At 42.1% G+C, this 23,611-nt stretch overlaps 1 protein-coding gene across 1 annotated transcript; it reads right to left on the bottom strand.

Annotated features, from left to right (window-relative positions):
• Positions 1–1,616: 1,616 nt before the first annotated feature.
• Positions 1,617–23,020, bottom strand: PDE6B (phosphodiesterase 6B). Its single transcript, XM_039724190.1, has 22 exons — positions 22,458–23,020; positions 20,295–20,447; positions 19,872–19,961; positions 17,434–17,574; positions 16,202–16,276; positions 16,047–16,111; positions 15,028–15,094; positions 14,836–14,883; positions 14,487–14,636; positions 13,336–13,479; positions 12,587–12,652; positions 11,895–12,041; positions 10,512–10,619; positions 9,589–9,698; positions 8,475–8,562; positions 7,648–7,748; positions 6,166–6,273; positions 5,331–5,394; positions 4,494–4,568; positions 3,423–3,506; positions 2,879–3,035; positions 1,617–1,781 (listed from the first exon to the last, which is right to left on the bottom strand). The coding sequence occupies exons 1-22, from the start codon at positions 22,866–22,868 to the stop codon at positions 1,723–1,725; spliced, it is 2,511 nt and encodes an 836-aa protein (XP_039580124.1). The 5' UTR covers positions 22,869–23,020; the 3' UTR covers positions 1,617–1,722.
• Between the last annotated feature and the right edge of the window lie 591 nt (positions 23,021–23,611).

A 23,611-nucleotide genomic window follows, 5' to 3' on the forward strand; every position in this document is an offset into this window, starting at 1 on the left:
TGGGTGCCCCAACCCTGGCACTATTCAAAGCCAGTCTTGACAAGGTCTTGAGCAACCTGATGCAGTGAGATGTGTCTCTGCCCATGGCAGTGAGGCTGGGACTAGAGGATCCTGAAGGTCCTTCCAACCCTTGACATTCTACGGTCCTTAATAAAACTGAGACATACAACATGGAGACTACATGTTGTGTATTAACTTTCATGCAAGTGGACAAGTTTCTTGAAAGACACATTGTTTGTTCCAGAACTGCTGCATAGAGATTGAGGATTAGATCTTGCTTACTGCATTGAAACAGATAAATGATCACCAGGTACCACCACAGCTCTAGTTTTCCTTTTACTTGCAGCATTTTTGTAATGCAAAACAATATACTGAAGGGTAAGAATCCTGAAGGTAACAGGAGTAATAGAAGAAGAAAATCCCCAGCAAAACAAATCTCCAAACAATTTTAAAAAAGAAAGAGGGGGTGGGGGAGGGAGCAGGACATCAGGTTGTGTCTACTACTACAAGATTGTAATTGAATGTTCTATTTTTGCATGAATAAATACGAAAAGTAACTTTCATCTGAAATAAGAAAAAGTCTGGAGTGTAATCTAAAATCCAGACACCTCAGAGCAGGAGGAGGAAAGGAAGGACAATTAGTTCTGATCAATTGTGTTAAATAACAGCATTATGAGGCAAAACAGAACAAATTTATGAGGTCTCACAACTCAGGTGGCTTGGTTAATTGTAAAGGGAACTGTAATGGGTAATGATAACACTGTCTTCTTAAAATGATGCATGAAAAAATGAAGCTTCAATTAGTACACGGTGTGGATCCTGCTCCTGGAGAAGGCAGCTACTGTATGTTGCATGAATAGCTCCATGCTTTGGGACAGCAACCTATCCAGATTCTTGAAGTGAATGCAGATGTATTATCTGTCAGAGTGTTTCTTGGATTTAAATGGAATCATAATATTTTAGAGCAGTTCAAAGGTTTACTATGGTCAGTTTTCATGCTTTATCCTTACCCTCAAGTTTCCTTCTGATATCCTGAGAGATAGAGACTTAGACATGATAACTTTATTTCTTCTTCATTTTTCCCACAGTGCAAGCTATGGTTGCATTCACTGTCAGTCTCATGAGGTTGAATGGAGCAGGACTATCCCCATCAGCTTTGAGATAAGAAGTGTTTCAGTGCAGGAAGAATGCTCTTTCATAATCTTACAACCTGATTTATTGGGCCAGATGTTGTCCTGACTTGTCACATGCCATCTGATATCAGGCGCATCAAATGGAGGACAGGAGACAAAACAGAACTGGCTGCCTACCATCAGGAAGAGTTGCAAATAAGGCAAACAAGATCTAGCCCTTCCCTGGCTGATCACAAGCCTAATAAATTATCAGAATAGTTCAATCAGGAATTTGTACAACATGATATTTTGGGGGGGGGGAGGGGGGAGTTGGTGGTTCTCTTTGGTTTGTTGTTTTTTTGTTTTGTGTTTGTGATTTTTTTTGTTTGGTTGGGTTTGTTGTTGTTGTTTGGTTTTTTGTTGTTCTTTTTTTTATTTGGTTCGGTTTGGGTTTTTTGGGGGGATTTTTTTGTTTTGTGTTTTGATTTTGGGGGGGTTGTGTTTTGGTTTTGTTTAATTGTTGTTGGGTTTGTTTGTTTGTTTGTTTGTTTTTGTTTTTTTTATATGGCTGTTCTCATTTTGTATGGCATATATTTCAGTGCGAATATGTCTAAAGTATGCTACAGGTTTTGGAAGCTGGAGCTGTTCCTCCATTACAGGTTATTTCACCTGTCATGTAAAAAGAAACATAGAATTAGACACACAGTCATAAATTTCCTTCTCAGTCACTACAGGAGGTTTTTAGAACTCCTATCCATTGATCAGCTTACGTCATACCTATAGCACCCTATATGGAGCTGTCTGCTGTGCAAAGTAATTGTGCATGTAAGGCTGCTTGGAAAGAGTACTGTAGAGTTAGTGGAAATTTTCCTTCCTTGAATATCAATTACTTATTCAATAAATAATTCTTCAGAGATTTTCTAGATCATAGTTAAAACACTTACTTTTAAGTTAAGTGCTGTGCATCAAACTGAGACAAAACATCTAGACATCTCTAATAATTTCTAAACTGTGTCATTTGAGTAATATCCACACCATGGGCTGTTGGAATTTTGGTCCAGTTTAGAACAAAATAAGAGATCAGATACAGTCTCTGTGGAGTGAAGGCACCCAGTTGTGGCAGGTATTTGATCAGACATTTGGGATAGGCCAGGAGAACCTTCTGCTTTTGCCTTTTTGAGAGTCAAAAAATCCTCAGGCTATCACAAAAACTGTCAGCCAGTACCCACTACCACTGATGGTTTTCAGTACTACCCAGGCTGGGCCTACAGAAGAAGAAAACCATGTTCAACCAAAATAAATTGCTACTGGGTACTGCCACTACTGCTTGCTTCTAGGTAGTACCTAATCTGGGCTAGAAATGAGATGAACCATTATTTCTTAAACGTTCTTCTAGGTCTTTTAGGACCTTGTTTTAACTTTTCTTAGCTTCTGCTTCATGACCTGTGGGACAGCAGATCAGCCAAAGGGATGTTTACCTGATGTTTTCCAGGGACAGCACATGACATTCTGCTTTCCCCAGCTGCATGGGAATTCATGCTGAATGTGTTCTCACTAGTTTCTCAGAAAATAGTGTTTGGGATTTTAAGTTGGTGTTGAAGCAGAAGGTGCTTCATGGTGTCAGGTTTAAAGGCAAGGTGCCTTCAGCCTTGCCAGTGGAGCCAATCTTACTCTGCTGTGTCAGCAGACCTTGCTGTAATCTGTGAGAGTGTTCATAAGCACTACGTTTTTGAGTTAGGAATGAAAAGCTAATTACTTTTTCTGACCTCTCTTTGCAGCCATTCTCTCTTCATCTTTTTTCTTCTCTTCCTCCAGTGCTTTAATTTTTGCATCATACTCATCAGCACGGGTCTTCCATTCATTTCTGTTGTTCAGCAGCCCATCAAGCATAGGCTGAATTTCCTCATGGAAACGGGAAAACTCCTAATCAAAACACACCTCTCAGTGCAATGCAGTGCAGAAGGAATGCTTGCCCATCATACCTTAGGATAGACCCTGACACCTCACATCCAAAGCTGATGCTTTGCAGAAAGCCAAAACACACCTCTCAGTGCAATTGCAGTGCAGAAGGAATGCTTGTCCATCATACCCTAGGATAGACCCTGACACCTCACATCCAAAGCTGATGCTTTGCAGAAAGTGTCAATGGCAGGCAGAGGCAGTTTGTTGCAATGCCCCAGAAAAGGGCAGATTTTCACTTTTCCACCAGTCCCTCTCCCCAAGAGTGGTGCTGCTGCACCAGGACTCAGTCAGCTGGGATTTGAACCCCTGTTGATAAGGGTGAGGTGTGTAAGGGTGCACTTTGCTTACCTTATAGACAAATGTGCACACAAAGTCAATGAAGCCCACTTGAAGCTTTGGAAGCTCAGCAGCTTTCCTTCGGTCCATCATCGGCTGTGGGAGGACACAAATTCACCATGATTTATGAGAACACTTAATTGAAAAACTCCTCTATTTTTTTCCCCAAAACTGCCTTGTTGTGTCAGCCTGGCAGTTCTGTTATGGTGTCCTAAAGACTGTCTATCACAGCCCTCTTCCTCAGCTGCAGAGGAGTGAAGAGAGCTCATTTCCATTGCCATCTTAGCAGAAATTTTAGACTGCATTTCAAGTGTCCATGGATGGGGAGGAGAAAAAGTTTTTCCCTTGTGCCTCTCAAACAGATACCAGAAAAGGTTCATGCTATAAAGTGTTGAAGAGGTTTTAAATTGTCTAAAATATGACTGAAGAAGAAATTATATTTTTAAAATATCTTGTTGATTACTATATAATTTATGATGCCACTGTGGGTAGAGGGGGTGCATGAAAGTCTACTTTTAAAATCCCCAAACCACACAGGTGGAGGACAGTTAAAGGAATGACTCCTGCACCTTTCAATGTCAAATTTATCTATTAAAAACAATGTTAGAAATGCCCTTCCATTTACCAATAATTCTATGACTCTGTGAAGTCTGTGTTTGCAGTTTTTTTCTTTATTAGAAACTCTTCTTTCTTTTGTGACTTATCTGTTTAGTTTTTAATTTTTTCTGTAAAGGATCTACACAAAATCTCCAGGGTGAATCACTCCTTGATGGTTCACAGCCACTGAACCCGTCTAACTATATGGACAAGAGGCACTTGTCACTGTCAGGGATGCTCAGAACATAGTTTTCTAAAGGATTTTGGCAAGCACTGTGATTTCAGGCAGACACAGAGCACTCAGAGCAGCACGGCTTGTAGTAAGTCTCTTGCTGTCTGAGCTGAACTTCCTGGTTCTCACATGATACTTACAATGGGCTGTTGCTGAAGGACGCTTATTTCCAAATCTCCTTGCTTGGCTTGTAGTAAGTCTCTGCTGAGACTTGCTGTCTGAGCTGAACTTCTTGGTTCTCACATGATACTTACAATGGGCTGTTGCTGAAGGACGCTTATTTCCAAATCTCCTTGCTCCCAGAACTCAGCTGCTACCAGGAGAGCTACCTACATTGACACAGAGGGAAAAAAGTTAGCACCAACTTCAGCCCCATAACTTGATGCACTTCACGTCTCCATTCTGAATCAAGTCTCACTTCTCCTTCTCTTTCTTCTTGTCCAACCATAGCCTCATTTTTTTTTTTTCCTGGGAAGGGCAGCTGTGGCAACAGGATTTCACCTGTCTAGTGACAGCTCAACAGTCGTTGCACTGAATCTCATTAGGCCACTGCTCATCTATTGAGAAATATTTCCAATGTATTCTCCTTGAGGATTTGCCTACTGGTCAACTTTTGGGTGTCTATTTTTTTTTTCTGTTGTCCTTTCTTCATTCTGAACAGGAAGGTAGGTTTTATTTCTTTTAACCTCCCTCAAATTTTAGTGTTTATTATTTAGCAATTGCTCAAGTACAGTTCAGGAATTAACTCCTAAAGGAAATTAAACAACTGAGGAAACTGCAGATAGGTATTGCTATAATAAAGCCAATGCATATGTCACATGTAAAAAAAATCTCACTGTGACCTAAAAATCTATGTAACTGGGGGGTTTGTTTTGTTTTTTGTCTTGTTGGTTTTGGGGTTTTTTTTGTAAACATGAATTTTGTACAGAACTTACAACTACAATCTGAAAGATTGGTTAATAAATCAAATCCACAGCTATTCCTTTTGTTAATTTTGGTAGGTGACTTTGATTTAGCTTCTAGGCAGCTTAGAAATTGCATTCCTTTGAAGTGAAAGCTACAGAAATCCACCAGGATATCAAGCACCTTACCTTACTCTGGACTTCCCAGGGCTTTGTGATAGCTGACAAGTCACAGGCAGTCATCATCATGGCCCTAAAAACAGGAAAGAAATTAATTTATTCTCTATTTTTTCAGGCTCAGGACCCTCATATCCCAGTACTGTATTAGTTATCCCATGGGCCCTTCTGAACTGATAGTTGTGTTGCTGTAACAGCCTTGGTTCTGACTGGGACACTCACCAAAGGCTGTTCTCTTGATTAAAATGGAATTATGATGGGGAACTACTTGCTTCTGGTGCTGTTTGCTGCTTTAGTGGCTGCTGGGCTGAACTCCTTGACTTTGGATAACACCTTTGGCTCCCCCACGGTGTGTAGCAGTGCAGTCTGCAGCGAGGTGATGAGAGCACTTTGTCACCAGCACAGGGCATCCCGCAAAGTTTCTGTCTGGTCACAGCAGCAGCATCGTGCAACCCGGGTTAGCTGCCACTGCAAAGAACAGCTAATGCACTGAATGTCCCTGTTTGTGGCCTACAGGGTGATCTGGTAGGAGTATATAAGGGGTCCTGCATCTTCTTGGGAGTATCTGACCAACAGGACAATTATTGGGGTGAGGAAGTACTTTAAGCTTTTTTTCCCCTGTTGTGTGTGGGGTTTTTTTGTTTGTTTGTTTGGGGTTTTTTTTGTTGTTGTTGTTTTGTTGTTGTTGTTGTTGTTGTTGTTTGGGGTTTTTTTTTCCCTGCTTGTTCAGAAGACCAAATCTGAGTAGCCAGTAATGTATCACTTGCTGTCTTTGCAGCACAAAGCATGTCCTGGAGCTCTCACCAGGTGTCCACACCACTAACCTTTCCTCAGAGCCATTACTCACATGACAACCTCTTTCTTTGTTGTCTCCAGAGACAGATACTCAGTCCAGGCAGTCGTGCTGTCATAGGTCTTAGACTCATCAACAATCTTTTGAAACATTGTTCGCTTTCTTTGGGGGTGGGGAGGAAGAGAAAAAAAAAATCTATGAAAATCTATGAAACAAGGATACAAATATGTCAAAAACAGGTGTCTTATGCTACTATTGGTAACTCTGTCAGAAGGGTTCCCAGTAGTTGCTGTCCAGACACTTATGTCCCAACAAAACCAAGCACCATCATCTGCTCCCTTAACTATTGTAAATGCCTTTAAAATGCATATAGTGATGAAGTATGAGCAGGTCTTTGAAAGTATGAGCTACTGCAAATTATGTCAGCTGAGAAATGCTTGCACCTTTGTTTGCAGTACAAGAAATCTTTTGCCTTAAATGTTAAGCAAACTGCAGAAATCTAGAGCTACCTGGAGTATTTTTAAAGTTTCCTGGCTTTATATGTTTAGTCAGGCATTGTTAACCTTATTTATGTAATCTAAATGTATATAGGGAATTATGATGAATGGTTTATACACAATACACCCTTGTCTGGAGTGGAGAAATCTGAGGTTTCAATATTAGCAGAGAAAAGAGTTAGGCCATACCACAAAGTGACTTGTGTATTTGTTCTATCATCAATGATCCTGTGTTTTATCTCAGTGAAGCCTTTGCTTGCAGTTCATGGACCAAGGAGGGCAAGGACCAGTTTGTTCCCAGCTGGTGAGGAAGTGATGGTACATAGATAGATGGTGCCGTATAGATATTGTAATTCCAGAGTAAGTGTTCTGGGTATTCCAACCTCCTTCAAATTCCTCTTTTTTGGACCACTTAAATTTTGTGTAATTATACTGCAGTGCAAAATGCAGAAGCAGCCTCTGGTCTTGACGCAGTATTTTGAAAGCACATTTTGAAAGCTCCTTGCTAATTAGGAAGTTATATGTCATTGAGTTTCAGCCTCGTGTCCCAGAAAGCAGGCACTGCTCTGAGATTTTGGTTTTTTTGGCCCCTGTGTGTGGAATAGACTATGAGCTATACATTCACCTACAATGAACTACTTGTTGCTTGTGTCATTGTGCTCTCATAGAGAAGTTAGATAGTCCTGGCCAGTCCATTTTCCATTTATGAGTATTTTCAGGTCTGAAATTCTAGGTAAATAAAACCAAACCAAATTCTGGCATTTCTTCCCATAGGGGATAAAATAGCCTGCCTTGTTGGCAATAGAAACTTAAAAAGTCACGTATATGATTTAATTGAGTAGAAGTTCAAAATTATTTTGAATTATTTAAGTTCTCCCTCCAGGTCTGAGGTGAGTATTAAAGGAAACCTCCCAGAGCCAGTGTCTGTGAAGAGAGCTGCTGCACTGGTGGGGGCTTTCAGAGTAAAGCATCACATTTGGCCTTTATAAAGTGCCAGCTGCTGTCTGCCCTTCCCACACAGTGTGTGTGACTGACTTACTTGAAGTAGAGCGCCAGGTCTGTTGCTATAATAGCAATTTCCATCAGGTGAATCACATGCTCATGCTGCCTGCGGTTGAGGTTCTGACATATGTTCAGTGACTGAAAAACAAAGGACAGGGCATTGAAAAATCCAAGCTCTATGTTGTTATGAGTTCCTTTCCCAAATGTGTTCATGTTTTTTTTCTTTCAATAGTTCAGCTTGCTCCTCTCACATGCAAGGGGTGTGAGCCCTTACACCAGGTGTAGTGCCATTTCCCCTTTAATTCACTGAACAGGGGAAGGTTGTTACATAGCGCCTACCCAAACCCCGTTCCCTGACTCCAATGCAGTTTGCCTGAAATTAAAACTTAGCTGGGGGAATATTTCAGCCTTGGCACTACCAGAGGGGCTACAGGAGAGCAACACTGTATTTACCATATTCCTACGGGGATAAAAATGTGGCTTCTGAAGAAACCAAGACATGCATTTAAGAAGCCTGCCTACCCAAACCCCGTTCCCTGACTCCGATGCAGTTTGCCTGAAATTAAAAGTTAGCTGGGGGAATATTTCAGCCTTGGCCCCATCAGAGGGGCTACAGGAGAGCAAACTGTATTTAACATATTCCTATGGGGATAGAAATGTGGCTTCTGAAGAAACCAAGACATGCATTTAAGAAGCCTGTGTGCCTTGGTCGTGGGTGAGCATAGAGATCTTTGGAAAATGAGGCAGCTGCGGCTTCTTGGCATCCAAGCTCCAGAAAGGTCTTGTGCTGACAACTCTGTTGTTAATAAAAAACTTCCCTAAAAGGAAATTATTCATGCCTTTATACTGCAGTTCATTACCAACCTCCTCAGAGAGCAAGAATTTTCCAAATTCCAGGTGATGTCTCTCTAAAATAGAGGAGCCATGAAGTTTAGCTAAAGGATTTTGAGATCTGTTTGTATAAAGGAAAAATTGAACACATTAGTGCAGAACTTAAAAAATGAAAAGAAGTGTCTAATTTTGTATTTCAATTCTGTCACACATATAAGTTCCGGTTCTTTTAAAAGGCTTATGAGTAGAACTTTTTAATAAGTAATGACTTCAGTCTAATAAAAGACTCTTGTAACATTGCTCATAACTCTTTAGACACTATGAAAAATAGTCTTCCAACTACAAATTTCACTCAAAATCTTGTTTATGAATGCAGTGTAATTACTCAAGCTTAGCAAGTGTTTCATTTTTGAACAACTACATATCTGGTAATAGGAACAGAAAAACCTGCAATCCTGAGACACCTACTAAAAAGCAAGGGCACATGCCATCCTTGGACACCTTGCTGAAAAGCAAGGCCCTCTTCTATCAAAACACAAAGCAACTTTATTTAATGTTTTTCCAAAGCTCCAGGATGTATAAGAAGATATAGGCAGCAAGCATTGCAGAAGAGCTGATCTGGCTACTTTAAGTGAACAACAGAGCCTTGACCAGGCAGGGAAATTATGCAATTGTTTATCTGTAGCTATTGACTACCCACTGGGAGCAACATTTTCATAGGTGCTTTGTTTCTGTAGGTGGTGAGGGCAATGCCAAGCATGGTGCTTTCTCCATGGATACAGCAAAAATTTGTTATCTTATGTCCAGGATGCTTCTGTTGGCATCCTAAGTCTCCTGTAATGCTCAGGGTACTGAGTGCCTGCTCTGCACCTGTTCCACACTTTAATGGTAATGTAGAGTTCTGCTTTAACTAAGGGAGGTTTGCTAGGAGGTAAAGAAAGCCTCAGAGGGCACAGCAAATTGTCCCCACTGGCCAAAGCATAAGCCCAAACACTGCAGCAAGCTGAAAAGCAAGGCAACTTGTAAAAGAAGGTTGTCACCCCTGTGTGTTAAACAGAGCTGAACTGCAGTTTGGTGTGATCACAGCCTGATTCCACTCCAAGCAGGTGCAACAGAAAATGGTTTGAAGCGGTAAGAAAACACTTACTTCATTTGGTAGAGATTGTTGGTTCCCCTGTGGTCAATATCATGGCACAGAGCTGCAGTTACCATTGCAAGGGCTTCGAGGTCGGTGTAGTAACGCTTCAGTTTGCCAGTCTGGGAGGAGAGAATTTATATTCCATATGTTAACATCTCTGACAGGAAAAGGTACTGAGCAGTGACTGCTCTGTGCTGGGGATGTCCTGGGACAGTCCAGGAGAACTGAAAATATCTGTGAACTGAAACACGGTACACAGCTGACTTAGGTTAAAACGAGGAATCAGCTGGAAACAAAATATTTCAGACCCAGGCATCTGCAGTATTTATGTGTTCGATGCACGTGTGCAGGGCTGGTTACCCACTGCTACAGAAGCCTTGGCCCCAAGATCCACCCAGGCTTTCATAAGCACTCATCCCAGTCACTGGACACAAAGTACTGTGAAAAGGCTCTGCATCTTTCTGGGCAATGTGGTTGTCAAGCTGAATCATCCAAAAGATTGTCCACACCTGTGTCTGTTCTGGATGGAAATGGAAAGCATGAGTCTGTGTCCATCCTGGCCGGCTGACTTCAGTGTGGCTCTTACTGGAATCTACTGGAATCTACTGGAAGAATGGAAGTCCTGTAGACTCTCTCCTCTACCCTGCAGAAGGATTTAATCTGGAATCTGTTGAACACTATGCGCATCCATGTCTATGAGAATTAAAGCTCTCCAATTCATTGGCCAATATTGACCAAAGCTTTCTTCATGTACAATGCAGTGACAGTCACTTCAGGAAAACGGAGACCTCATTTAGCAGGATCTGTGCCAGGAGTGACAAAACTTTTTCCTGCACCAGGGTTCGAAGGGAGCCCTGGTGTGACAGGTGTGACAGAAGACCTGCTGTAAATAAGGCTGTGCCACAGAGTTACCCAGGGTGCTGCTGCCTTACCATGAGGAGCGTGAACATGGTCTGTGCGACGTTGAAGCCGTGACGCCAGTTGTGGTAAGTGATCTTCCGGTAGCCTTTGCTGACAGAGTACACAAACCTCACCAGAACCTGCCAGTGGGGAAGAGGATGTTAGCGCGGGTGAGGAAGCTGCTGCCTCTTCATCTTGCAATAAGGGTCATTTACAGAAATCATGGATGAGGTTCAAACCAGCTCTGCAGGGGTAGGCCCAGAAAGCAATCAGAAGGTGTAATATCATCAGGCTACCCTGACCATGCTGATAGAGTAAAGCCTAGTAGAGAGCAAAAAGTGGGCACTAAAATATAGCTGTTTTCTAATATTTCTCTAGTTCTCGCTCTCTTTTTTTTTTCTTTTTTTTTAATATAAAATCACAGATGTGTCTCTGGGGTAAAGAAGAATCACATCCTGGAGGAAAAGAAGTTTCATCTTACTGTTTGTGAATTTATTGGGGTTTTTATCTGTTTATCTAGGTTATCACTTATAAGATTTGTCCCTTGTGATTTATTAACACACATGTCTCTCTTCAAGAGATATGGATCCATAGATGTAGAGAATTTATATCGCCTAAAGTACTACAATATAGGGCATTAAATAGAAAAGTGTTTTTTTCTTCTGCAGTCTACTTCTCCATGTGTACTCCCTCTTGTAGTTATGCAGTTTTCTCATTAAAGAGCCAATTATTTATTAATGAGTACTCATTTCTTAAAATCTCAAATATGAGAATCACTGCTTTTCACACCTCTTCCAGGAATAAGTTGTTCCGGAGTAGATATATTTATTTTTTTGACACTGACGTTTTGCGTGCAAGAAGCACAGCGGTAATTCCCATTTACTTCCCTCCTGATTGCCCTCCTGCCTTTCCAGGGTGAAAACTCTTCCTGCAGTTACCCCCAGATCCCACTAGATGGAAATCGACTTCGCATGATGTGCAGAGAAATGCCTTCGGGAGCAGCAGAGCTGCTGAAATGCCAGTTTCACAGTTCCTGCAAGGTTTTGAACTGCAAAAGTCGTGAGTTCGCAAGTCTGGGCTTATGGGGGCCTCGCTCCCACAGCGTCACACACCATTCCTGCCCAGAGGTTGGTGCCAGCTGCGCCGAACGAAGGCACATCCATGCTTGCCTGGGGATGAGAAGCGAACTTGCCAGAGTGTGTTTCAGCATGTCTTGGCTGAAAGCTGCAGGTTACAGGCTCCAGCACAGGAAGCAGGCAGGCAGGCGCTCCCGGGAAATGTGTTTTCACGTTTTCCCGCGGGGGCTGCGAGCGCGGGCGGTGGGTGCAGAGCCCGCCGCTCATCCCTGCGGACCGCACGGCAAGCCCGCGCCTGTACAGCCAAGACAGGAGACCCCAGCTTTTGCCAGCTCATACCTCCTGAGGGATCTGGAACTTTTTCACCACGCCAAGCTCGTAGTACATCTGAATGCCGCACTTCACCAGCTCTAGCTCAGTGCAGTCAAAATCAGAGAACCTGAACTCATAGATTTCGAACTTAGTGGGCCCTGGGAGTTCTTCTTTCTGTAAGAGAGGTGGGCTGGTTTATTGCTGTGCTGCTTATGTCATTCCTAAGCTTTGCTGAATAAAAATGTATCACTCTGATGCTGCTTTTCTTTTGGAATCTAGCACACAAATAGACTGAAATTAAGCTTTTCATTGCAACCCCACTAGAGGAGGAAGAGGGAGGGCAGTTTTGTGCAGGAAATATTGTTTTTTTTTCCTCTTGAGCATTTGATTTGATATAGTTTGAAGACTTAAAATGGGGAAATAATTACAGCCCTCATTAATTACTCTGAAAAACAAGCCAAGGTGGCTGACGTGTTTCCAGATGGACTTTGAAGCCCTTGAGATAAAGAGGCAGAGAGCAGCGACTCCCCAGGAGCTGTGGAGGGCACGTGCTGACACATCCTAATGCTAATCTCAAACTCAGGCAGCAAAGGAGGGCAGGGTATGCTTGCCTTCACCCTTTGCCAGGTAACAGCATGCCAACACTGGGAACTCTTCCCTATATCTATGCATCTATTTGCTTGCCAGGGCTGTTCTTTCCAGCAGTGCATTGTTCTTACCAGAATGCTTGCCAGCTCCTCTTCGTCACACTCACTTGGCTCCTTCCCCAACTTTTCTCGTGTTGGCTGCAAAAAGCATGGGTGTGTTAAGGAGACAACTGAACCCCCCTGGACTTTTCACTGGGAGGCTTTGGGGCAATCTAGGGCAGCTCTCATATGCAAATTGTGCTTCTTTCCTGCTCCTTACTTCAATCTCTTGTCTTTCAACACATTTTTCCTGATAGTGTTCTCCCCCTCCTTGATTTTGTTTTGTGTTTCCCTGACTTGCAAATGTCCCCCTAGAGCCAATGTCGAAGCTGGGTCCTCTTACTTCACATCCTCAGCACAAACGAGGATTTGAGGAATAAATCATTTTCTGTCCCACTCCTACATCCCTCCCCTGAGTAGCACCTCCAAGGCTGGCTTTGTTGAGGAAGTTAGAAAGAACATAGTGCTGCAGAGTGCCAAGGTGGAGGGCAGACCACAGAACCAAAAGCAAGACTCATTCTGCCCCTGTGCAGTTACTAGGGCCCAGGTGCTGCCGCCACGTCATGGTGCCTGGAAGCATCTCTGTGAAACCTCTGTCTGTGCCATAAGTCGTGGGCTGGCCAGTGCACTTGGGTGTGTGCTCTACATTGCGAGGCATTACCAGAATTTCCTGGATTTCATCCTTGTCACAGTCTCTGTGAAATGGGAGACCTCTGTCTGTGCCATAAGTCGTGGGCCAGGCCAGTGCACTTGGGTGTGTGCTCCACATTGCGAGGCATTACCAGAATTTCCTGGATTTCATCCTTGTCACATTTCACGTGGTAGAGCACCATGTCCTGAGCAATGTCCTTGCGGTTCTCCAACTTGTTCATCTTATCATATGTGTCTGTGTTGAGTACAGACCAACCCAGGAACTGTGTCAAGGACTTGGTAAGGGGAAGAGAAGGAAACAGAGAAATAGCCATCACATCTGCTCCTCAAAGATAGAGAAATATGACCCTGTATGATACATTTTTAAAGAAACACAAGCTTGACTTTGTCCAAAATTCTAGCAATGAGCAACCACATCTTTGCTCCCAACTGTGACTTGCTCCTCAGCAAAGCAGCTCCCCCTGATGTTGAATCTGCCCAGGCCTTGGCAGCATTGATTCTGTGGAGGTTGAATGACCCTCTGTCCAGTTCAGAGTACAGAAAATTATTTCTGTGTTTCTGCAGGTGTCTCCACACCTGTGGAAAGGTTTCTGTCACAATGGTGACAGCAGATCAGGAACTCTCACATCAAAGGAGAGCAAGGGGGCCTCATCACCTCTCACATGTATTTACTCACATCCTGTGTTTGCTTTCAACTTCTTTGCTGTCCAGTGGCCAATTCAAACTGATTTTTTTCCCTCCATGGTCTTTTTGTTTGATAAGAAAAGTCTGTTTCAGGAAAAGTCCTGACTGATAACAGGTGCCAGGAGCTAAATTATAAATATATTTCAATATATTCATAGGAACATTTCCAAGGAGCAAGATCTTTAATCACAGCTACTGTTGGTAGATTTAGTAGCTAGCCTCCCTTTTGATCCTACCTACGGAAATAATTTCTGTATCATTTTTCATGGGACTTGCCCAGCCAGTGAGAGCCAGCTGACAGGTATGTGAATACAGGTCAAAATGGTTGTATAGGCACACAGTAGATGCTCATGGCTAGGAGTACAATCCAAGAATGCAAAAAAAAAAAAAAATCACAAGAATATAGTTGGGTTTCTCATACCAAACTCCCGCAGTAAGTCAAACAGTTGCTTTCAAAATGTTCAAGCTGAGGTATAACACCACTCTAAGCAACAAAGATACCCATGTAGCTGCGTAACGCTCAGGATGCTTTGCAGGTGTAAAAGGAAAAATAGTGACCTCTTCAACTATATTAATTTCTTCCAACAAGAAACTATACCTCCATGAGGGTTTCATCCTGTTCATCAAATGGTTTCCCATCTTTTCTGTTATAAAATGTGACAACACCAACAATTTCTTCCCTTTTATTCACTATTGGCATGGAGAGAACGTTTTTGATAGTCCATCCTGATTCATCTAGAGGACCTTCCTTAAAACAACGGCAAGCAGAAAGACATCATGAACTTAATATGTTTTATGTATTATGCTCATGTAAATACATGAGCACTCCAATTTTACATTCAGACTACAGGCAAAAGAAGTATTTATATAGAAAATATTCACTCTACATTACATTTCTGCAAAAAATAAAATTGACTCCTTGATAGAATTGGAAGTTTTCACAGTACCTGAAAGTTAAACATCTCATCTGCAGCAGCATTCATAATGTTGCAAATCTAGGGGATCACACAGAAGAAAAGGTATTAGAAGATGGCCAATGAGAAGTTTAACTTCCAAAACAAAGGACTGAATAGCTGAGAAAGCAGCATGAGTATTATTCATCGCAGAAAGGCTTGAGGAATCTCAGGTTAAGTACTTACAAATCCACTTTCAGCCACATACGTTGGCAGTCCAGTAACTAGTGCCCAGTGATCTGGGGTAGGATTTCTAATGAAAGAAAAATGTATAAGGGAAATTAAAGTTTATGTTTACTGAAAAAAATCGTGGAGCTGAAGTGCATTCAGCTGATTGTATAATCCAGGTTTAGACCTGGAACCCCCAATTTATGGACACAAATTTTTCTGTTACTATCAAAGGATCCAGGTGCAAAAAGCAAAAATTTTCCCCATGAGTAAATACTTTCCCTTCAAGGATTCAAAACAAAACAACTGATAAAATATTGGTTTGCAGACACTTCATAAAAGTTCATTCCTAGAAGTGAAGGCCATGTCTCAGACCTTCAACACAGAGAAAGATAAAAGGAGATTCCTGGCTGAGGATGCCTGCCAGCCTGAACTTTAAACACTGCTGTACCCAAGAAACGGGGACCTCTTTTGCAGCACATACTCTAGGGTAAAGCAGTGTTACCAGAACTGGGGGAAACCTCTCTTATGTCAGATTTGCCTAAGCTGCCCAAGGCTCCTCTGAAAAATGTAGTGGCAGAAGAGAGGGCAGTTCTTAGAAAGAGGGAGTCCCAATGTGTCAGGATGGGAGAAAAGGCCAGAGGTAGCCTAAAGGCTGGGTCAGTGATGAAGGAGTGGAGAAAAGCAAGGAAACCTCAGCAAAAGAGCATCCTGGATGAGGCTCAGCTACTGACACAGGGAAGGCATGGAGGAGAGTGATGCCTCGGCCTGGCAAGTCAAGGCAGCTCACTTCTCCATCTGAAAAGAATCACTTGTTGAAGTGAATTTTGGAGCCTGACTTCTAAGACAGGATCCCAATGCCCTTGAGAAAATCTTTATCCTGCTGAAATGTGAGCTGAAGCATCAACTTACATTCTGACTCTTGATCCTTTATCCATCCTTTAGATTTCTCCACATGGATGTCTTTAAAACGTGGGGAACCTTGTTTTTAGCTACACCCTGTGTCAGTACCTAGCATTCAGGGACTGGGCACTTACGGGATGACTTTAATGTCTTCTTTTCCATGTAATATGTAATCAATGACCTTGTAAAAGACTATTTCCTACAAGTGAAAAAAAGAGTGGTGTTAAAATGAGTGGTGAGGCAGTCCATCTAGAGAGGAGATAGTTAAAGAAATCTTGTTTTCACATACCCTGCCATCCGGGGTTCGAGGTCCTGAGTAGGGAGGTACTTCTCCCAACAGGACTGGCCACAGGTCAAAAAACTCCTGGTTTTAAAATTAAAAACATATGTTTAGCATAGAAAAGTGCATACTGTCTCAAGCCTCAATGTAACCACTGCTCTACCATGCTGGTTTTGGTGTTGTGTAAACAAGGCATGAAATAATAAAACTAATTCAATACTAGGCAACAGAATGATACCCAGATATCCAAATCTGGATGTGTCAGGTGCATTTGTGTGGCTGCATAGTACCATATACTGCCTATACACAGAGTGCTGATTCATTCAGTGAACAGTGAGCACTGGCTGCACTCAGAGCAAACAGTTATGACAATGTTTTTGTGTTCTTAATTTTCCAAAGTGTGACTATTGCCTGACCTACTACTTGCCAGATTGAAGAAGCTAAATACTTATTTTGCTCTTTTATCTTATGCTACATTATAGTGTTGATCAAATTGTCTTTAGCTTACAATAATGATCTTTTAATATACCTCTTCACAAGGAAACATGCTGCAAGAGCTCTGTCAACAAGACAGTCAGCCTGGCCATGGGACAAGGAGGGCTCCACTAGGATGCTGTGTGACCCCCACATAAAATTTGCCAAAGGTACAAATCATCAGACCAAATCACAGGTAACTTTGATTCTGTCAGCTTGTTTTCATGAAGCCAAATTTCATCTAAAAACCTGGATATCGTGAGCATGAATGAGTTCTTGAGGAAGGTGGCTGTTTGGTCACAAGTCACTTTGTGATGTGGCCGATGTCTTTTCTCTGCTGATATTGAAACCTCAGATTTCTCCAGACCTCATGTCACTCCAGGCAAGCATGTATTGTGTATAAACAGACCCTTGTTTGCTGATGGTTCCACAGGTGTCTCACTATACTTCTGATACCCACAGACTTTGTGAGGTTTTGTTTGTGCTGCAGACTTTGACCAGGACTGCCAAAGTCAGACACCTCTTCCCCTCCTCTGTCTTCCCAGCCTCCAACAGTCCCATTTCAGTGATTTCAAAGGAAAGTCCCCTTTCCTTTGATTTCATTAATCCATTATCTTAATCTTTGCACATTAAAAAATGTCAAGCAAAGTAGGAATAGTGGCTGAAGGTTAGCTCGCACTTTCACTGCCTCAGTAAATCTTATCTGCATCACCCCTCAGTGGATAACAGCAGGCAGAAAGATGCACAGCACACATGTGAACACTCACCTTCTGCTTTGTCATGTCCAGGAGACCAACTGAGTATCGGTCACAGTTCAGGTATGCCCTCACTGTATAAAAAGCCTTGTGGAACTGCCTCTCAATGTCCGTCAGTTCCTCAAAAACCTTATTAGCTGACCACAACAGCACCTGCAGGATAAAATCAAAATGTAAGCACAGCCTTTCTTGGAGAGATGGACTTCCCAAAGGCTGGGTTACAGTTCCTGAAAAGTGCAGGAAACCTACACTGCTTGTTCTCACTGGGAATTACTAGGGAGAAAGAGTCAGGTCATCACAGTGTTATGGAAGAGTCAAACGTTACCAATACAGCACAAAAAAAGTAGTAGTGTCAAGCAAAGAACTGTCCCCACTTAAATTTTATATCCATTAGTAAAATGTTGTATCCAAAACCAGTAAATACAAAAAAGCACTGCAAATTCCAGAGGCTGGTGTTTGAAATATCTGAGTTAACACTTTCCTCAAAGTGTTTGAGCAGCTGTTTCATGTGTACATCAGCCTATGATACTTTTCCCCATCCACTGCATCAAACAAATGTACCTTTAAGAAAGCTGTTGCTATTAGGCTCCTTCATTTATAAAAGCAGAGGTTACACAAATACTGCTCTGAAATGGTTCGGAAGTCATCTACATTCTTTCTTGTCTTAGTCAATGCATGAGTGTCTGTATGCCAGGTGCGTGTCTGGCTTTCTGAGCCCAGGACATATGAGGAGCCATGCTTCTGAAGCACTGAAGCTGCAACTTGAAGCAGACTGGACCTGTGCTTTGCACAAGAAATACTGTTACATGGCCACAACTGGAAAAAGCGCATCTCCCCTCTTCACTGGGCACCAGCAGATGCTTTTTGAGCAATTCTAAGCTGCACTGGGTCTCTGTTTCTAATCCATAAAATGGGACAACTCTGCCACTTGTATGAAGGCTGAGTTGTTCAGTGTCAGCATCCCTCAAATAGGATAGTGGTGTTGTCACACCAGCCCTTAGATAAACATGAGCAGCAGTTTAGCTTTTTGGCACTTACAGCATGCAATAAGTACTGAAAGCCTCAAGTCCAGTAAGAAGGACTGAGAGAAACAGCTGAAATATGTCTAAGGACTGATGTAAAGAAGTTGGTAAAAATTTGTTATATAGTCTTCTAATAAGGCTTTTACACAGTATCTGAGCACAAGCAGATTGACCTGTCTTTGCACAAGCCATTTTACCCACAGTATTACCCAGTCTTTGCTGTTGGGATTTGCAATATGAAAATCCTAGACCACTTCTGAGAATGTAATTTGCTCACTCTGTACTTCTGTACTTTAAATTCTAACACAATGAACTACAATAACTTTCACACAGCCTTAAAAACCTATATTAGTCTGGGGTTTGACAACTGAGCTATTGGCAGAACAAGAGCAGTGTGCCTGGCATCTCCTTCTTGCTTTCCTCCCTTTGTGTGGGACCTGCGCAGACAGCAGTAATGCATGAACACAGGACTTCTGGGTCCAGTCCCAGACCAGAAACATTATGCCTTCCACTTTATGGACCTCCACTTTACCTTGTAGTCACTTTCTTACCCTGACTAGTCCTACCTTTAAGCTCTCAACAGAAAAAAAACCTTTGCTAGTTCTACTTTAGTTGACTATTCATCATTGCTGGTATTACTGGACCAGCATTCATGTTTTTGATAAATGAAAAAATTAGGCAAAGAATAATAAATTAATTAGAAAGTATAAATGCCATCCCCAAGCTCCAAAATAAACTTTCATTCTGTATCCATTTTACGAAAACAGGCATTTATTCTCCATGGCAGTCCCATTGGAGAATAGAGCATCACTGCCATGAAGCACAGATGAAATTCCGTGTTGTCTTGAGTGACAATTACTGCCTGCTGCAGAAAGTGATTGCAAGGATTCACATCCCTCCCAATAAATGTGACAGTACTACTGTAACCCAACTAATGGGAAAGTATGGTGCCAGAATTTCAATCCAGAACATCCTAAACCCCTAATATATGGTTTTTTCTACTGATGGAGGCCAATAAAACATTCATATGATAACAATTGTACTGGCTCTAAGAGGAAATTCAGCAGCACTTTTAATGACCAGATAGGGGGAAAATACCACATTCATAAGTGTTTCAGAAAGTCTCTTGGTGCTGCTGTCTGAAATGATGAAATGATCCAAAAGTACTTCACAGCCTCAAGTCAACAAAACACCTGAGTCAGTCCTGCTGAAAGTGGTGCCACTGCATGAGGTCCTGTGGTTTTGCCAATAGCAGAAGAAAGAGAGAGTAATGAAGGACTCTGGCAAAGAAGCAGCATCTGAAAGCAGTTGAGGGCATCTCTTTATTTCTGCTCTTCAGGGACAAATCTCTGAAGAAGATCAGATTCACCCTTTAAATCAGAATAAAGTACCAATTTGATTTTCATTAATTTGCATTTTCACTCTTACCTGGCCTCTTCGAGTCTCACAGTTGTGAAGATAGCTCAAGTGATAAATTTTCAAGTTCAAGGATGCAAAATTCAGATACTTCAGAAAAAGCTGAGAAGGCAAATTGTGAGATTGAGTTGAATGCAGTAGCAACTTCATGTGTACTATATTTCATAACACTGCTTTGCAAGCATCATGGTAATTTCCCAGGATAAATGCTTTGCTTTGCACTGCCATGACATGAGACTTATCCCACTGTACATTCCCTGAAAAATCTGAGATAAACATTCTCATTATAAGCCTCTTCTATGAGAATGTGAGAGCCCTTAAGAGAAACTCACACCAATGGAGCCTCACTAAAGCAGGCATCACTAGGGTAAAAGGATCTCTGTTACACGACAAAAGTGAAGCTCTTTGATAGGAATTCAGCTACTGACCACTTACTGTTTCATCAGAGCTGGTGAAGTGTGGGCCATTCAGCTTATTTATAGCCACAATGACAGCAACCAAGTCTTTGCCATTCAAGATGGGTGTTGCAAGGATGTTTTTTGTAGTGTAGTCGGTGAGTTCATCAACAAATGGGCTGAACTGGGCACACTGTTCAATAGAGAATTTACAAATAAGCATTTTTCACAATGCATCTTGAAACCAAGTCCAAGCACAGCTGCTTAAAGTAAGCTGCCTAAAGAACGTTTTGCTTAAAAATTACTGAAGAAAAGAAATGAGTTAGCAGAAAATTGGAAAGATGATAAAGCTAATATCAAGAGCAGAAGGTGTGGCTTTTAGCTGCAACATGTGCGCTTTTAACTTTCTGTGAAGATCTTAGTTTTGCCTAAAAATTACTGAGGAAAAGAAATGAGTTAGCAGAAAATTGGACCATGTACAGATGATAAAGCTAATATCAAGAGCAGAAGGTGTGGCTTTTAGCTGCAACATGTGCGCTTTTAACTTTCTGTGAAGATCTTGCCAATCATAAGTTTTAACATGTCAAACTCTCTCAGAAGGAGGGGGCTCTCCACTGGTTATTCTCAGATCAATGGCATTCTTCATGGTACCTCCTCCATCCTTTCCTCTGACTTCTTGCTAGCACTGTGGGGTGGGTAGAGCCAGGTAGCGCTGCACAGCAACAGGGTATAAACCAGTGCAGTCACTGGTGATGTCCACACACATTTTTCTTCTACTTTTACCATGAAGCTTGTTGTCAGCTTGCAGCATCTACCCTTAGTTTCTCTTAAAAAGTGGAGAAAGAATAGTCTGGGGAAAGCAGATGGCCAATCACTTCGCCTGCACAGGGCCTTATTGATACCTGCCACGGGGGAGTGCAGGGATGGTCTGGCTGACCAAAGATATTCTCCCTGCTCAGGTGAATAAATTGTCATCTGTAAGTTATTCCGTTTGGGTTAGAAAAAGCCACACAACTCTGATCATAATCAGAAGGCTGCACCAGAAAGAGTGATCACTGCCTAATGAATCTTCTCCCCATACCTTCCCCACTGTTGGCCTTTTCTGCCAGTTGGGCTAGACCAAACATTTAGTCTCTGGGTCTTCTTCAAAGGAAATGTATTATGGCAATGTCTAAAAGCACCAGAACTGGACCACAGCACTTGGCTCACAGATCTGAAGTCTTCCCCTGTATTTGGAGAAACATCAGAAACCAAAAAACTTTAAAATTTAAGTCCCATTCTGATGCTTCCCTCAACACCAACAATATGCCCAGCAAAAAAGAACCCAGAAGGAAAAAAAAGTGTCTCAGTGTGTTCTGTGGAAGACAAGGAAAGATTTGCTGGAGGGTTGAGATATGCCTGCACTGAGCAACAAATGAATGAATAAACAGATGGTCCTTTGTAACTAGCAAACAATAGATGGAGTAATCCCACATGCCATATTTGGGTCACATGGATTTTATTAATCATATACCTATGATTAGAAGAAGCAGATTGTTATTCCTGCCATCCAGGTTTACATGATTGAACCAGAAGTATGGAGAATAAACACTGTCATGAAAGCATAAACATAAATTAAAAACCCCTCAGGTCCCTCCTGATATTGCAGATTGCAATTTTTGCTGGAAGAGTTTTTTTAGTCTAAGATTGTCTCTTGCTGCTTTTGATGAAGATTACCTGTACACAGCTCTGGGGCTCACTGTCTCTGTTTGATAATGACTCCTCTAAATGCCCTTAGCTAAACCTTCATCACAGCAAACATTTTCGAAGTTTTTTGTCGTGGAAAACCCTCACTGTAAAGAATTCCTGTCTCTGCCACTTACTCATAGAATATAAAATTGCGTGGAAAATTCCATGTGCATTCAGTGCAGATCTGACTACTTCACTGTCTTCTGCTGGACTAGAAGTGATCGATTTTTTTTACTTAGACAGGCAAAGGTGTAGCAGTGCACTGTGTGCAGGCATTAAGACCTACCGTAATCAACAAGCTTAGTTTCACCTAGCCCCATAAATAAAATTGGAAGGAACTTTCAGACTTGCTACTTGTTTCCAGTACACAGCTACTACACCACGAGGGCTTTGACCAAGCACTGTGGTGTGCTGCTGCCTCTTGACCCCTGTGAGCCTCTCTTCTACCCAGATAATAAACAAATAGCAAACATACCTCATGGACATCCTTGATGTTCATGGTTTTCTTGGTCTGAGCAACATGGCCCACAATGCCTATGTCCAGTGGATAGACAATCTCGCAGTCTGGGGCCACCAGGCATTCCTCCAGAGTACTTCCCTCTTGGATGTTGAAAAGCCTTGTTGCCAGCTCAGGAGTGCCATTTCTCTGCCTGTACATGAAGAGACTACAGCGGTCAGCATGTATAAGGGACCTGATTCTTCTCAAGGTCTTGAAAACAACTTTCTCCATGTTGATGCTTTCTTGCATGTCTTGGATCAACTCAAAAAGTATTTCACTCTCATTGCTGTCCCAGGACTCTGTTTTTAGTTTCTTCTCAAAATACTGCTTGGCAAAAGCAGGGTTGCCATCAAGAAACTTCTCCACGTCGTCTTCACTAATGCTCATTGTGAATGCCCTGGATCTTGTGGGTAAGTGGTAGTCCAGAGATGTGCAAGCAGCACTCTAATTTCTCATGTGTCTCTTAAATTTTTGTAACAGAAGATGCTGCTTCTGGTGGAGCCAAGTTTGAGGTATCCCTGCAAAGAGAGCTTGTCATCAGGAAGATGTATTCCTTTATAATGCTGAAGGTGGGTCTGTGGGAGGACAGATCTTCTCAATCGAAGAGATTAGTTGAGCTCTACAAGAGCTTTGGGTCATCTTTCCTCTTCTTAATCTAACTGCAAACAAAAACTGAGTGCTCACAATGTCTGAAAACACTATCCTGTCTCTTGATAAACAGAGCACTTACTGAAACAATTCTGTTGAGGCAGCAGCAACAGAGAAGGAGTGCATCTCCTAACATTGAAATAAGCTCTTTAAAGTCTAATTAAATATATACTGCTTGGGCCTAATCCTTGGCTAACAAGGTGACCATCTTATTATTTCTGCTCTCCCAGCTCCCAGCAATAGTAGGAAGAGCATTCTTCACAAAAGAACTCAGTGGCCAAAATAAAAATAGTGAAGTAACACTGCTCTTTTAGGACTCTCTCTACTCTGGTACAGCTCTATAGCAGCTTCTGTAAGGGTTGTTCTCTAAGGGAAGCACCAGCCCTTAATGCTTTAGTCCAGGGTTTGAACTGAATTGGCAAGGTCCATGGTCTTTTCTTCTTGCTAGTAAGAGCCACTACAGGAAAACATGCCTCTTAGTG

Source organism: Passer montanus, unplaced genomic scaffold, assembly GCF_014805655.1.
Source record: "Passer montanus isolate IOZ18808 unplaced genomic scaffold, ASM1480565v1 scaffold52, whole genome shotgun sequence".
Taxonomy (NCBI): Eukaryota; Metazoa; Chordata; class Aves; order Passeriformes; family Passeridae; genus Passer; species Passer montanus.